General features: G+C 39.6%; 1 protein-coding gene across 1 annotated transcript in view; it reads right to left on the reverse strand.

Moving 5' to 3' along the window:
* The window catches only part of arrdc1b (arrestin domain containing 1b), an 81921-nt gene that overhangs the window by 41762 nt on the left and 22414 nt on the right, over positions 1-17745 (reverse strand). The window contains exon 2 of the mRNA XM_059994491.1: positions 7453-7563. Coding sequence (XP_059850474.1) covers positions 7453-7563 — 111 coding nt within the window. The remainder of the gene's footprint in view (positions 1-7452; positions 7564-17745) is intronic.

The following is a 17745-nucleotide window of genomic DNA, read 5'->3' on the forward strand; positions in this document are numbered from 1 at the left end:
AGGTGAACAGCCAGGAGTCTTGGTACATATTGGCATCAATGACATACGCAGAAAAAAAGGAGGTCCTGAAAAAAGAATTTGGGGAGTATAAAGCTGAAAAGCAGAATCTCCAGTGTAGTAATCTCTGGAATGCTGCCTGTGCCACTGAGGGCAAGAATAGGATGATTTGGCAGATGAATGCATGGTGAGGAACTGGTTCAGGGGAGAGAGCTTTAGATATATGGATCACTGGGATCTCTTCTGCCAAAGGTAGGACCTGTACAAAAGAGACTGGTTACACCTGAAACTGAGGGGGACCAATATCCTTGTAGACATGTTTGCTGAGAATTGTTAGGAAGAGTTTAAACTAATTTGGCAGCGGGATGGAAACCAGAGCGATAGGGCTGAGTATGGGGCAGTTGGTATACAAAGAGGCACTGTGCAATAAGACTATCAGGAAGGACTGGCAGATGTTAGGGCAAAACTGCAGTCAGTGGAATGAGTTGCAGGAAAACGGGGACAACATTGAAAAGGATGACGAATACAGGACCAAAGGTATTATATTTGAATGCATGCAATGTACTGAATAAGGTAGATGAACTTGTAGTGCAGTTAGAGATTGGCAGGTATGACATTGTGAGCATCACTGAGTCACGGCTGAAATACAATTATAGTTGGGAGCTTAACATCCAAGGATACACATCGTATCAAAAGTACAGACAGATAGGCAGAGGGAGTGGTGTGGCTCTGTTAGTTAAAAAATGAAATCAAATCCATAGAAAGAGGTGACATAAGATTGTTACAGGATTGGATAGTTACAGAACTGCAAGAGTAAAAAGACCCTACTGGGAGCTTTTTACAGGACTCTGATCAGTATCCAGGATGTGGGCTACAAATTACAAAGAAAGAGAATGTCAAAATGGCAATGTTTCAATAGTCATGTGGGGGGGGGGGGGTGATCCAATATGCAAACAGATTAGGAATATCAGGTTGGTTCTGATTTTGGATCCCAAGAGAGATGGTTTTATGGACAAATCCTTCAAATCTGTTGGAATTCTTTGAGGAAATAAGAACCAGGATAGACAAAGGAGAACTGGTGCATGGTGTATACTTGCACTTTCAGAAGGCCTTTGACTAGGTGCCACACGGGGTTACTTAGCAAGGCAAGAGCCCATGGTATTACAGGACAGATAGTAGTATGAAAAGATCATTGGCTGATTGGCAGGACACAAAGAGTGAGAATGAAAGGGGCTTTTTTCTAGTTGGCTGCCAGTGACTGCTGATGCTCTGCAAGGGTCTGTGTTGGGACCACTTCTTTTTAGATTATATGTCAATGATTTGGTTGATGGAATTGATGGCTTTGTGGCCAAGTTTGCAGACAATATGAAATAGGTGGAGGGGCAGGTAGTGTTGCGAAAGCAGAAAGACTTAGATTAGGAGATTGGACAAAGTAGTGGTAGATGGAATATAGTGCTGGGATTGGTTAGAAACAACCTATCATGTAGAAGGTCATACTAACTATTCCTAATCAGTCCAGGTCTATCCAAATACTCATAGAATAGCTTCCAATAGCTCCCCACTGACCAATAGTTTCCTTGTTTATTCATAGAGCCTTTCTTAAACAGAGAAACAACATTAGCTATCCTCCAACTAGTGGCATTATGATCACTTGAAGCAAAGTGCTCCCTTACACTAACTTCTGTCATCTGCCTTGTCTCATTCCCAAGTAGGAGGTCAAGTATCGCACATTCTCTTGTTGGGACTTCCATGTACTGATTAAGGAAACTTTCATGAACACTTTTGACAAACTCTATTCCATCTACTCCTTTTACAGTGTGGAAGCCCTAGTAAATATATGGAAAGTTAAAATCACCTACTATAACAATCCTGTTTCTTGCAACAGCCTGCGATCTCTCTACTGATTTGTCCATCTAGATCGAGTGGACCATTGGGTGGCCTATAATATAGCCCTGTACTGTGGTCATGCCTTTCTTGTTCTTCAGTTCCACCCATAATGCCTCAGTAGACAAAATCTCCAGTCTGTCCTTACTGAACACTGCTGTGCCACTTTGTCTGACCAGTAATTACATCCCTTCCAGCCTGTTGCATCTAAAAGAGTGGAACCCCAGAATACTGAGCTGCCAGACCTGACCCTCCTGCAACCAAATCTCACCAATGGCTACACTATCATAATTCCATGTTAATCCATACCCTCTCATCTGTCTTACTTACGATGCTCAGGACATTAGTCGCACAATGTTCAACCATTTGATTCCTGACTCTATCAGCTGTCTCCAAACTCAGGTTCACATCCCCTGGAACACTAGTTTAACCCCGCCTCCCCCCACCCAATACAGCACTATCAAAACTTTCTGCTGGGATATCAGTCCCCTTCCAGTTCAGGTTCAAACTGTCTCTTCTGTACAGGTCCCACCTTCGCTGTAAGAGCGCAATGATCCAAATATCCAATACTCTCCCTCTTATACCAACTCCTTAGTCATGTGTTAAACTGTATAATCTTCTTATTTCTAGCCTCACTAGCACGGGTAGCAATCTTGACATCACAACCCTGGAGATCCTGTCCTTTAACTTAGCACCTAACTCCATGAACTCACTTTGCAGAACCTCGTCACACTTCCCACCCATGTCATTGGTACCTACTTGGACCATGGCCTCTGGCTGTTCACCCTCCTACTTAAGAATGCTGCAGACTCAATCTGAGATGTCCCGGACCCTGGCACCCAGGAGGCCACAGACCATCTAGGAATCTGGATCGTGCCCACAGAACCGCCTGTCCGCTCTCCTAACTAACAAATCCCCATCACACATTTCACCTCTTCTCCTCCCACCTTCCCTTCTGAGTCAGAGCCAGACTCAGATGCCCAGCATCTCTACTGTTCTAACTGAGCAAATAAAGGAGGACGAACAATGAATTGCGGGGAAGAAAAAATAACTACTTACAGTTTTTATTCCTTTTCCCACTCAAGCCTCCCCACACTGAAGCCTTGAAGAGCTAAAGCCTCCAAAACCCCTCTAACTCTCTCCACTCCAAGAATGGCCACCTTGCTTGCACCCGCCTTACTTTAATTTGTTCTTGCCAATCAATCCCAAGTTGCTGCCTTTTCTACTCAATCCATGAACCATGAACCATGAATCCATGTCCCATCTCCAATTTGCCATTACTCGTTGTGTTTATTTTTGCCATGTTTACTGCATGAGCTCCACGACAAAAAGGAATTTAATTCCACCCTGGTGTAAGTGACAAACAACTCATTTAATCTGAAAGGGAAGCTCCAATCCCATTGCTGCTTGTAAGGAGTCTGTATGTTCTCCCCATGATTTTGTGTGTTGCTTCCGAGTGCTCTGGTTTCCTCCCACATTCCAAAGACATTCCGATTTGTAGGTCACACAGGTGCAATTGGGCACCATCCAGTACCTTAATTCGCTTTCAGTTGACTCTATTGCAGGGGATACGGCATGCAAATAGTGGATGGATCTACAATCAAGTTGTAGTTGTCTCAGCCAATCATGCCCCACAATGTTGGCTCTCCTGATTTTATCACAGACAAGCCCAATATGGCTTAAAGGTTGTTGTATTTTTCACTGTTATGAATGTTATTCCCATGGGGTTATCTTTTTCTGCAGGCTTCAGTTCAGTATCTTTGAAATGCTGTTTCATGGAATGACTGAAACAGATGAAATTTAATTGATTTGCAATTCACTTCTGGTGTAAGCACAGTCCTTGTCTATTGAGCAATTGAACACATCTATCTTTCCAACGTAGCCAGCCATTACTGCTATTTTTTTAATGTTTACTATCACTTGGTATTCACTGTTTATAAAGCTGCAAATTCTTCTTTTTTTCTACCTTTTTAAAAAAACTTGAATGTCTTCTCCCCTTCCAAAGAACACATGAGATATTTTTTTTCAACTTAAGTGTAGCCACCTTGGGCACATCTTAAAAACAGCTCATCACCATTGTTAAGGTTTGTAACTCAAAGGTATTGAACCAATTCAAAGGAAAACAAAGCCAAAAAGGCTAGTCTAACTTGTTTTTTTTACTTCAAGCGAGGCATGCACATATCACATGGTAGCATCATGATGTATGCAATGAAAACATATAACCATAATGAATTACATAGATAATGCTCAATCAATATATTTACAATCTTACTCAAATGCGGCTTAAATATTAAATACACAACATCCTTCAGAGGTGGAAGAGTACCATCCTTATGGTCTTGCTTATGTGACTCCAGTCCTTCTAATATGGTTCGTTCTTCAATACCTGAGTTGTTGAGTTCCCCTCCTCACCTTGTGGTGCATCAGTGGCAACCTTGCCACTTCTTTAACATTTGTCTGTTTTTTTTACAAGGCCAAGTTGCTAGCTCGACGCTCAACCCGGCACGGATGGAAAGCGTGCAAGATCTGGCTGGATTTGAACCTGTGACAACTCACCTCAAAGTCTGCTGTGAATGCCACTATACCATCCTTATCAGTAACCTTGAAGTGGCCCAGTAATTGGCATTTCAAGAATAAATGCTGGTCTTGCCAGCAAAGCCCAGATGAAAAAAATGTGAACAAATTAAAAAAAATACAAAATCCATTTTCATACTCTATTTTTGCAAAAACACCAATTCTAAAACTCAATCCTGAGCAGACATGAGATATGAAAGCAAAAGAATGACATCAATTCAAACATTCCTGTATTGAAAATAAATCCAACACGAGGAATTTCTAGATTTGGAAGAGATTATAGTTAATTATTAATAGCTAGCATTCATTGTTTATTCTAGTTAAATAATCATTATTCACAGAAATGGGGGAAATAACCTTATTCACATTTCCTTCATATATTTAAAAATAATCTGCTCAAAGTCCAAAATTCCCATGGAAACGGTATTTTAATTGTAGACATTTAATTCAACTTGATTAAACTTTGAAAAGGCTATCAACCTCAACCTATACAAAACACTGTCCATTTGAAAACAAATCAAAATTAAATTCATGATTTATTCCTTATTCTTTCACCTTTAACAAGTTTTAACAAAAGTTTGCTTTTAATTTTTACTTCTGCTTTCAAAGATACTGCCTGACCTAGAGTTTTCCAATACCTGCAACTTTAAAAAAATTCATTTATTTGTAATTGCTCAGGGACAGTATATCTGCTTGGGAATAGTTCACCCAAAGAGTGACCCATCTTCACAACACAATATTCTGAATACCTTGGTAATTGGTTAGAAATTAATGTAGTCTGAAGAAAAGCAACTGTAAACATACTTTAATGAGAGATGTTTCCTGTTAAGCTAAATTAATCATACCTGTTACTGTCAATTAATTCTACAACTTATGTGGGGTACCTCATTATCAGAGTGCTAACATTTTAAGCAATATTCACGATAAAAATTATTTAAGGAATTCAACCCAAACCTAGGATTATGGATCTAAATTGCACAGTACCTGAAATGCTAGATCTCAATTATATCTAACTAAAAAAAATAAACCTGCATACATTCTTTCATTTACATTAATATTGCTATTCTTAAACTACCTAATGATATTTACAAGTTCCTAGATTCTCATTTCAAACATTGTGTCCTTTACATAATCCTCATTTGAAGGTCGGGACTCTGTTTACCCCCCTCCCCATAAAGCATTATTCACTGGAATGCTGTTGAAAACACTGCAAAAATATGGTCTAGGAGGTTATAAGTAATAGTAGGCTACTAAATCCTTGCTTTATTATAACTAGCTACAATAGTGTCTTCAAATACTATTCATATATACAATTCCAAACAACCTCAGTAATCATAATGGAAAACAAGTTTCTCAGTTAAAAAATTGGGATCTTGTTTGGGTATTCCAATCACAGATTAAAAAGTGTACCAGAGAGTTCATTGTTTTTATGCTTCAATATTATTTGAGCTCGCACTTGCTCGCTAAACCATGTGATCAAATGGTATTACTAATATGCAAAACAAAAAAATAGTTACTACTATAAGGTTTCTAGAAAAAACAAGTTTTCAAGGTGTATGCAATTTTGTCATTCGGTTTTGTAATCTTATCATTTCAGAATGTACAACTTACAGTAACTAACTGTGGAAAAAAGTTTAACAGCATTTCCTGGATTCCAGTAAAAGGCAGCATATTTTCACAACCCAATTATACACCAAGAGCTGATGAATCACTGTTGCATCCTCTCAAAGGCAGGGAGTTCACCAGAAGCTAGCAACTATCATTAATGCCATGGACTGGTTAAGCACCAATAATGGTGCTCAGTACATCCTGGAAATTTAAACTGAAATAATCACAGTCAAGCAGGACAACAGAAAATGCCAGAACTATTCAAGTCAAGCAAATTGTTAATGTTTCAGGCTGACAACCATGTGACAAGTTATTGTAGATCTGAAATTTTAACTCCACAGTAACTTTAGTGTACATTACTTATGCATAAATGGGAGAAATGCTTCCTTCCTCCAAAGCACATATGGTATTGCATCAGAATATGACTGCTTACTTTCAGAACAAATGACAATAGCCATCAAGGTTCAGCTCACATTTTTCAAATGATCTTGCCTTCATTTTCAAGCATTATTATTCGGTTTTGCATCCAATCAGATTGTTTATCTCTTTAAGACAGACGTTAAATTACTTGTCTAAGAAAAATGTGGCACTCAGAATTGAAAAGTATTTTAATTTTCCTGTTCTGTTTTAGTTATCTTGTTTAAAGTGATATCAAAATACATCTGAAAAATACTAAGAATCTATGAATAGATGGCCCTGGTGAATCTCAGCAACTTCTGGCTGGTGGCTAATGAAACAAACAATAAATACTTTGTGAATCACTCTTTTTCTGGTAAACGATCATTGCAAGCAAGTCCCCTTTTTGATGAACTTGATGAAGCGAGGCAGCAGGTCAGTCACCAAGAGCGAGGAAGGCCCAAGGTTCGATCAATTTAAGTGCCGAGTGAATTGAAAAGGTCGGGTACAGTCTGAATCGAGGCAGTGGGGTCTGGCGCCCAGAGTGTATTGAAGCAACAGAACTCGATGTTTGAATGATGATTTAAGTGCCAGGCCAGATTGAAGGGTGCTGGGTACCAAAGTGAGGGACGGGCCAATTCAGCTTGCTGCTCCACATTATTTACTCAGCTCTGTGCTGAACTATGGGTCTCAAACTCTTTGTGGAGTTCAGCTCAGAACACCATTTGCTTGCATTTATTATTTGCATGATTTGTTTCTCTTCCTCTCTGCACGCTGGGTGTTCGATGGTGTCTCTTTTAAAATGGGTTCCTTTGATGTCTTCATGTTGTGGCTGTCTTTTAGGAGATGAATCTCAAGGTTGCATAACATAGATATACTTTGATAATAATTGTACTTTGAAGCTCTGAAACAAAACCACTCACGGGCAACATCACGACTGTAAAGTACCAAAGTCAAATAAGCTACTGACTCAAGCATTTCAAATCAACTCACCTTTTTCTGCAACACTGAGTGTGCTGCTGAAGTACTGCTCCTCTACCAGCCATGCCGTATCATTTGCCTTGTTGGCAACCCCACATGATCCAATGCAGTTTACTTTCAGAGCTACCAGAAAGGAAAAAGGAAACAAGAAAAGAAAAAGTTAGAAGCTTAGTTTATTATTAAATCTAGGAATTAGCATGAGCAGAGATCAAATATTTCAAATAAACATTGTGCACAAAATGAAATCATTGGTTAAGCTTAGTTTTCTGTAAAGATTGCAAGACCGGGCCAAAAACACAAGTATATTTACACTGTATAGCAGCTGGCAAAGTAGGATTTAATAAATACCAGAAAACTGCAGTGGCTCCCTCCACTTTGTGTTACACCTGTGCCAAATGTTCTTCGACATTTGATACAATTTTCTCACAGTTCCTTCACTTCTTTATTTTAAATTGAACTCAAACATGGGCATTAGCAAAGAAATGAAGCTCATGCTTTAAGTTGCATAATTACATTGGCATTAAAAGAATAGCTCCCACTTGTCTTAAGTAATCGGAGTAAAAACATATCAGCAACGGAGATTGTGCTTTATTTCTAGCTTTCAACGATATTTTGCAATATAAAACAAACTAGTGAGCACTGGAAGAACTTAGCGAGCTGAACAGCATCCATGGTGGCAAAAAAAGTGCAAGTCAACATTGAGTTGAGACCCTACATTAAGTCTGAGAGGGAAGAGGAAAGACTACAGGTGTACAGCGATAGAGTAGATCCAAAACATATATCAAGCACGAACAAGAGAAAATCTGCAGCTGCTGGAAATCCGAGTGACACACTCAAAATGCTGGGGGATCTCAGCAGACCAGGCAGCATCTATGGAAAAAAGTACAGTCGATGTTTCGGGCTGAAAATTTGACTGTACTTCTTTCCCCCACAGATGCTGTCTGGCCTGCTGAGTTCCTCCAGCATTTTGTGTGTGTTGCACATATATCAAGCAACTCAGTAAGACAAGTTTCTGAAATAAGCTCTTAATTTACCATTTTACATACTGTATATTCTTCCCTCGTACCCATACCACTATTCAGTGGTGCACTTGAACAGTTAGCCAACATTTAAGGGATTGCTCAGTTTTTCTTAAGCTACAGGTGCACTGTCAATAGTACATTGGTACAATCCTCATTAATAAAGAACCATTCTCATTAATGAAGAACCAACATGCACACAGCATTAAATTTCTACAGTAACACACGACATTTTGGTAAAATCTTTGAATAAATTATATTGGCTTATAATTAAAGCTGCTAAGGAAGGTAGTGGGTCAAGTCAGAGAAGTGTGTTCCTTGTAATGTTGGCAAGCTGCCTCCACATACAATTAGCATTACAATAACTTATCAGCTTCTCTGAAACAATATCTCCATTTTACTTCCTCAAGCAGTCTTAAAAGATAGGACTGTACGTGCACATTCATAGGTATTACTCATGGAATATGTCATTATTGCGAAGTTTTGTCATGAACTCCCTTGTTTTCAAATTGCTATTGTTATTTTTTACAAGGTACACAAGATCTGAATCAAAATTCCAGTTTCTAATCCAGCCCCAAATTGAACAGCTATGGCATTGTGCAACTATTTTAGCTGTCAAGGCCATAAACCCTTCACCCAACACAGAGCGCGCAGCTACGCAGCCGTATTATCAATTTTCACCACTATTACAAGACAATAGGAGAGAAACACAAACAAAATCCCAGGCCATCACTCCACAGTTTGTAACAATACTGTAGAAGTCTGGAACAAGTTACTTATCTGAAACCAAGGTATACACAGCTTAGGAAGAAAAATAGAAACTAAATTTAACATTTCAGATCTTATCAAGTTACACACCCTAAGAAGATATTTGTCTGCACAGGGTTTTTAAATATTAAGTGCATGCAACCAAATATTTTGGAATGTCACCATGTTTTCAAATAAAATTTGCAGATAGTTGCTCAAAAGTTATTTAAAAGATATCACAGAGACATGATGTTATAAAACACCTTACAAACAACTTAAGTACTTCACGAAGAATAGTGTTGCAATGCATGATGTAATATAGTCATAAAACCAGCAATATTACAATGTACATTATTCATCATTTACTGTCTCCAGCACATATTTCCTCACAATATTTAACTTGCAGCACCATTCCATCAATAAGTTTTGTTTTACACAAAGCCTAGCCCCTCAGTGTCCTTTGATGAAAGTCATGGCCTTTCCCTATACAGCTTTTGCATCATTTAAACCAAGTTTCAGTGCAACTCTCAACGCTGCAAGTCTGTGCCTTGGAAAATCTCAGTCTACAATATTTTGATAAGGAAATCTCCTTGTAATGCAAGAAGCTGTTTCAGGGAGGCCAAACTGTCTTTCATAACTCTCCTGCCAGTCAGGTGTTCACCTCAGTACTCTCCATGTGATCAGCTTTCTCGTTCAAAGTCTACAGATGGCAATTACAATGGGATGAACCTCAGTGAAGACCACTGCACCCTTTTCCAGGCCTTCTTGCAAACAAACACTCCACAAGCAAGCCTGGAGGGATTTCTAAAAGACAGGGTCTACTAGCACTTGAAAGGCAGAGTCTGATTAGAAAACAGTGTGGTTTTGTGTGCAGGAAGTCATACTTTCAAAACTGTTTTGAAGAGGCAACCAAAAAGTAGATGGGGTAGGAAGGGTGTTGTTTACTTGGACTTTGACAGGGTCCCACATGACAGGCTAGTGTGGAAGGATTGGTCCCATGAATGGTAGACTCCTATGGAGTGTGTGAGCTCCTAATTTGTTTAAAGTGGCATCACAGGTACACGGGGGGGTCATTTGCAGACCCCCAGTCAGTTCGTATTGGCAACATCTCTTCTATGATCTTTATCAACACAGGTGCACCACAAAATTACAGGGAAGTAGAGGCACTGCAGTGTTATCCTCATAACTGCATTTACATGCTGGGCTCAGGACAGGTTCTCCGAAATGATACCACCAAAGAATCTACTTGCTTTACACTTATGACTGTGTCGCTAAACACAACTCCAACACCATATTTAAGTTTGCTGTCGACACCATTGTTGTAGGCCAAATGTAAGGTGATGAATCTGCATGTAGAAGGGAGATTGAAAACCTCATCATAACCACCTCTTACTCAATGTCAGCAAGACCAAGGAGCTGATTATCGACTACAAGAGAAGGAAATCAGACATGCATCAGCCAGTCTTCATCAGAGGATAAGAGGTGGAGAATGTCAGCAATTTTAAATTCCTCGGTGGTATCATTTTGGAGGACCTGTCCTGCGCCCAGCATTTAAGTGCAATTACGAGAAAAAGCACGGCAGCACCTCTACTTCCCTGTAATTTTGCAAAGATTTGGCATGACACCTCAAACTTTGACAAACTTCTATAGATGTGTAGTGGAGAGTATATTGTCTGGCTGCATCACAGCCTGGTATTGAAACACCAAAGCCCTTCAACAAAAATCTTTAAAAACTTAGTGGATACAGCCCAGTCAATCACTGGTAAAGCGCTCCTCACCACTGAGCACATCTACAGAAGATGCTGCTGCAGGAAAGCATCATAAAATCTTCAGAGACCCAACACCCAGGACATGCTCTCTTCCCACTGTTGCCATCAGTAAGGTGGTAGAGGAGCCTCAGGACCCACACCACCGGGTTCAGGAACAGTTATTACCCCTCAACCATCAGGCTCTTGAACCAAAGGAGATAACTTCATTCACCCCATCTTTGAAATATTCCTACAACTTATGGATTCACTTTAAAGAGCTCTTCATCTCACGTTCTAGGTATTTGTTGCTTATTTATTTTTTACTATTATTTCTTTCACTTTGTATTTGTATAGTTTGCCATCTTTTGCACATTGGTTGAATGTCCAAGTTAGTGCAGTCTTTCATTGATCTGTTATAGTTATTGTTCTGTGGATTTATTCAGTATGCCTGCGAGAAAATTAATTGCAGGGTTGTATATGGGTGACATATGTACTTACATTTACTTTGAACTTTGGTGAAAAAGGCACTTAGCATGTCATGACGGTGAGTATAGGAGTTGGAAATTATGGTGCAATGAGATGTCATTGGTAAGGCCTTACATGGAGTTCTGTGTACAGCCTTGGTCAGCCTCTTATAGGAAAGATGTGACTAAAACAGTAAGAGTGCAGAAAAGATTTTGAGAATGTTGTCAGGACTAAAAGCTCTGAGCTATAGGGAGAGGTTGGTCATACTAGATTTTTTCCCTTGGAACATAAGAAAATGAGAGGTGATTTATTAGAGGCATCAAAAGGATAGATAGTAAGAAACTTTATCCTATGGCAGGTGATACCTGTTAATAGTTAATCGAATTACCTCAGATCTGTACTCAAGTCCACACGGACTAAAAGGCATGTCTTGAGTCTAAAACAGCACAAACACAACAGAAGGGAGGCGGCAGGCGCCTGACACAAATCCAAAGTTGTTCAGGGAACTGGAATATAGAACAGGACAGGACTTTCAGCCCACTATGTCTACATTGAACACTACACCAAATTAAACAAAATTTCTTCTGCCTGTTCCTCCATTCCCTGCATACTGGTGTATCTATTAAATGGCCTCTTAAACACCACTATCATATTTGCTTACATCACTAGCTCTGACAGCTTGTTCCGACTATCTATCAATTTCTAGGTAAAACAAAACTCAGCCCCCATATCTCCTTTAAATTTTCTCCATCACTTTAAATGCAGATCCTCTTGTATTTGACATTTGCATGATGGGAAACAGATTCTGACTATATATCCTATCTATGCAGAGGGTTACAGGCACAGCTCAGCACATCACAGCAATCTCCATGGATTCAATGTCTATACTTCTTGATGTGATGAATTGAGGATATAAAAAAAATCATTTTTAACCTATGTAACCTCTGGCTAAAAGAATACCTGGGACTGAATAGGAATTTTTGAACTCTGTCTTCAGCAGTTAGCTAAAATAAACCGGTTTATACTAGTTCTCCATTGGTATGCAGAGAGAGACATTGAGAGTTGATAACATTATACCCTCGTTTGTGTAAGGAGAGCAGGACTCACCGATAAGGACAGGAATGAACATCCGTCTGTAATTAAGTCAGGGGCTTGTAAAGGGAATAACTGTTAAGGACTGGACAATACACCCATCTGTAATTAAAACCTTGATTTCATGAACTCTCTTATCTGTAACCAAGTTTTGCACCAACAGACTTGGTGGGAGTACCAGTTCTAATAACATCTGCAACAGTGATGTATGGGACTTACTATACATATAAATATACGGCTGTAACCTGACTAAGGGGTCCACTTGTTGGATGGTGGCAGTACTTACGTGCCTTCCCTTTGACAATTGGGCCTCAAACTCCTGCAGGAGGGTGTGCAATAAACTGTTGTAACTATAAGAAGCTGGTCTCCCGAGTTTTATTCCGATTCGACTTTAACAGATGCCTCAGAAAAGCAGCCAGCACAATCATATATCCCAGCCACCCCAGACATTCTCTCTTCTGCCCTCTCCCCATTGGGTAGAAGATACAAAAGACTAAAAGCATGTACCACCAGGCTCAAAGACAACTTCTATCATACTGTTATCAAACTCAAGCTTTTAAAAACCAACAGAAGACAACTAAAAACCCACAAGGAGAGAAAAGATGAAATAAGAAGGGTAAGCTAGCCAATAATATAAAAGGGGATACTTAAAGTTCTTTATCCCCCCCCCCTCCCCAGATATAAAGAAAGTAAATGAACTGAGAGTGCACATCAGACTACTGGAAGATGACCCTGGAGAGATAATAATAGGGGACAAACTCAATAAGTATTTTGCATCAGTCGTCACTGTGGAAGACACCAACAATAAGCCAGAAACCAGAGTGTCAGAGGGCAGAGGAGACTGGAGCTGGTATTACTAAAGGAGAAGATGTTTAGGAAGCTGAAAGGTGTGAAAGAAGATAAGTCACTGGACCAGATGCACCATTCCCCAGGGCTCTAAAAGAGGTAGCTGAAGAAGTTGTGGAGGTATTCAAAATGATATTTCATGAAATAACTAGATACTGCATGGGTTCTGGAAGAGTAGAAAATTGCAAATGTCACTCAAAACATTAAGAAAAGATGGAAGCAAGGACAGTAGATTTCAGGCCAGTCAGCATGACTCCAGTGGTTGGGAAGATGTTGAAGTCCATATTAAGGATGAGGCTTTGGGGTACTTGGGGCACACAATAAAATAGGCCTAACTCAGCATAGTTTCCTCAAGGGGACATCCTGCCTGACAAATCTGTTGGAATTCTTTGAGAAAGTTACAGGCAGGATAGGCAAAGGAGAATCAGTGGATATTGTTTACTTTTAATTTTCAAATGACAAAGGGTCTCAGACCGAAACGCCGACAGTGCTTCTCCTTATAGATGCTGCCTGGCCTTCTGTGTTCCACCAGCATTTTGAGTGTGTTGACTGACAAGTGTCACATGTGAAGCTCCTAAACATGCTATGATTCCATGGAAAGATTACAGGAAAGATGGACAGAAGATTGGCTAACTTGCAGAGAAAAAAAAGTATGAATAAAGGGACCTTTTCAGGTTGACTGCTGGTGACTAGTAATGCTTTGTAAGGGCCAGTATTCTGACCACGTCTTTTCACATTACATGTCAATGATTTCAATGACAGAATCAATGGCTTTGTGATCAAGTTTGTGGACAACACAGACAAGTGGAGGAGCAGGTAGCATTGAGAAAGCAGGAAGTCTGCAGAAGTACTTAGATTAGGAGAATGGGCAAAGTGACAGATGGAATACAATGTAGGGAAGTAACTGCACGGTCATGCACTTTGCTTGAAGGAAATAAGGCATAAACTATTTTTCTAAACAGGGAACAAATTCAGAAATCTGAGGTATAAAAGGGGAGTCCGTGTGCACAATTCTCTGCAATGAAGATTTCAAGCTTGCAGGTGGAGTCAGTGGCAAGGAAGGCAAATAAAATATTAGCATTCATTTTGAGAGGACTACAATATAAAAGCAAGGATGTAATGCTGAGGCTTTATAAGGCATTTGGTCAGACCACACATGGAGTATTGAGTAGTTTTGGGCCCCATATCCAAAAGATGTGCCAGCATTGGAGAGGATCCAGAGGAGGTTTGTGAAAATGGTCCTGAGAATGAAAGGGTTAATGTACGATGAGCATATGATAGCTCTGGGTCTGTACTCCCTGGAGTTTAGAAGAATGAGGGAGAATCACATTGAAATTTATTGACTATTGAAAGACCTAGATAGTGGATGTGGAAAGGTTGTTTCCTATAGAGGAGTCTAGGATCAGAATAGAAAGATGCCCATTTAGAACAGAGATGAGAGAAATTTCTTTAGCCAGAGTGTGGCAAATCTGTGGAATTCAGTGCCACAGATGGTTGCAGAGACCAAGACAATGGGTATATTAAAAGAGGAAGTTGATAGGTTCTTGATTAGTAAGGGCATCAGGGGTTACAAGAAGGCAGGAGAATAGGGCTAAGAGAGATAATAAATCAGCCATGATCAAATGGCAGAGTAGACTCGATGGGACGAATAGCCTAATTCTCCTTCTATGTCTTACGGTCTTATACCCATAATAATTTTGTCTACCTCTATCAAAATGCCCCTTATTCTCCAATGCTCCAGGATATCAGGTCCTAACTTATTCAACCTTTGCTTCTAATTCAGGTCTTCAAGTCCCAGCAACAGCCTTGTAAATTTTCTCTGTACTCTTTCAATCTTCTTGATTGATATTTTTCCTGTAGATGGATGAACTGAATTGCATACAATACTCCAAATTTGGCATTACAAACATTGTATACAACTTCAATATCTCAACTCTTATACTCAATACTTTGATCTATGAAGGCCAATGTGCCAACAGATCTCTGTATGACTCTGTTTACCTGTGAAGCCAGTTTCAAATTATGGATCTGTATATCCAAATCCCTCTGTTCTACCACACTCCTCAGTGCCCTACCAGTTGTTGTGTAAATCCTACCTTTGTTTGTTTTCCTAAAGTACAACACTTGTCTGCTTAAATTCCATCTGCCATTTTGCAGCCCATTTTTCCAACCTGTCCAAATTCCACTGCAAGATCGAATAGCCTTTCTCACTGTCAATTATGATTCCCCAATCTTGGCATCTCTAGCAAATTTGCTTATCCAGTTTACCACATTATCATCCAGAATGTTGATATACATTAGATGCCAAACAACAACTTTCCCAACATGGACCCCTGTGGCACACTACTACTCAAAGGCCTCTAGTCAGAGAGGCACCCTTTACTACCACTCTCAGGCTTCTCACAAGACCAACGTTGTATGAAATTTACTACCTTATCCTGAATGCCAAGCAATTGAATCATTCTGAGCAACCTCACACGCAGGACCTGATCAAAAGCCTTACTAAAGTCCATGTACACATCAACTGCCTTTCCTTCATTAATTTTCCAGGCAATCTCTTTGAAAAACTCTATAAGGGTAGACATTACTTACCACACAGTCATGTTGACTATCGTTAATCATTCCTGCTTATCCAAACACATATAATACACACAACTATGTGTATTTAGATAGACAGGGATGATTAGGGATAGCTAACATGGCTTTGAACATGATAAGTCATTGCTAACCAAAGTTAAGAGTATATATGTTTTGTCTTTTTTGAAAGATATAGTTTATGATCACAAGATCCTGCTGGACGTTAAGAATTCAACGCACTAGAAATCTACCCCAACAGTGAGTCACTCTGGTGCTCCTCCCCCTTTTCTTTCTGCCACGGCTTTCTGTTCTCTCCCATCAGATTCCCCCTTCCCCAGCCCTGTGTCTCTTTCAGCAATTAACTTTCCAGCTCTTTACTTCACCCCCCTCCCGGTTCTTCTATCATCTTGTATTTCTTCCTCCCGTCTGCCCACTTTCTAACTCTGACTCATCTTTTTTTCCTCCAGTCCTGATGAAGGGTCTTGGCCTGAAATGTCAGCAATAGTCTTTTCCACAGATGCTGCCTGGTCTGCTGAGTTCCTCCAGCTTTTTGTGTGTTGCTTGAATTTCCAGCATCTGCAGCTTTTCTCTTGTTTGTAAATATACAAGATATGGAAAGTTTGCTGATAAAGCAAGATAAGTGGTGTTACTGACGTATCTCCACAGAAATTAGTCATAGATTGCTCCTCTTCCTGGAAGACTTGCAATAGCTTGAAACATGCTGCAACACTTTCAAAGAGCACATCAAAATACACATGCCCTTCAAAGTTGTGCTGGTAGTAGATGTAACACAGAAACTATTCCATTTCTACATGAAACATTCCCAAAGGGAAAATATTGTTCTAAATTAACAGGACAGCATTTTAAAGTCAAAGCAACGCACACAGTCAGCATGGTCACCATTCAAATCTTACACATTTTACAGAAGTGCCATACATTTTCCTATCACTCCTGAAAGCAGGTTCAGATCACTTATAGAATGATGAAGCATTTTTCTTTCTTCTCTCACTGATTTGAATGAGTTTAGACAAAATGGTCCAAAAGTTAGGTTAAATGCTTAATGAGTAAACTGCCAGCAATATTCAAGGTGAATTCGTTAATTGATATAGAAAATACAACATCACAAACACAACTGAGCTCTCTATTAAGAATTTTAAAAAATTTCAAATGTGTTTATGAAGTCAACTCTCTCCGGGTGCTCCTGGGCAGCATAGTAAGAGTGGTTAGAACAAAGTTGTACAACACACCAGTGATCTCTGATGAGAATTCAATTCCTGCCAATGTCTGTAAGGAGTTTGTATGTTATCCCATTGACCACGTGGGTTTCCTCTGGGTGCTCTGGTTTCCTCCCAGATTCCAAAGTGATATGGTTAGGGTTGGAGTGATGGGCATGTTATATTATGTTATGTATGGTGACACTTGTGGGCAGCCTACAGCATAATCCTTGGACTGTGTTGGTCATTTGACATAAAACAATGCACTCGCTATATGTTTTGATGTATGTGGCAAAACCATTCTTTAGATCTTTCACTTTTAAAATTTACTAAAATAATTTTGCAAAAGTACAGTACAACTAATTTTTGAACATTCCTCAGGACAGTAACATTAGACATTACACCAAAATGTCTACGCCACTGATAAATTCTGCAAGCATCTGCATTTGAATTTTTCTATCAAAATTTTGGCCCAATTTAGAAGCCTTAACAATGCAGTTTTGTGGATCCAAAACAAAGGATTTCTAGGGATCTACAGAGAGGAAAGTGAGCATCATGGGCAGCAGGAGAATCAGTTTAAACCTGGGAAAGTCTACA

This window comes from Hypanus sabinus, chromosome 18, assembly GCF_030144855.1.
Source record: "Hypanus sabinus isolate sHypSab1 chromosome 18, sHypSab1.hap1, whole genome shotgun sequence".
Taxonomy (NCBI): Eukaryota; Metazoa; Chordata; class Chondrichthyes; order Myliobatiformes; family Dasyatidae; genus Hypanus; species Hypanus sabinus.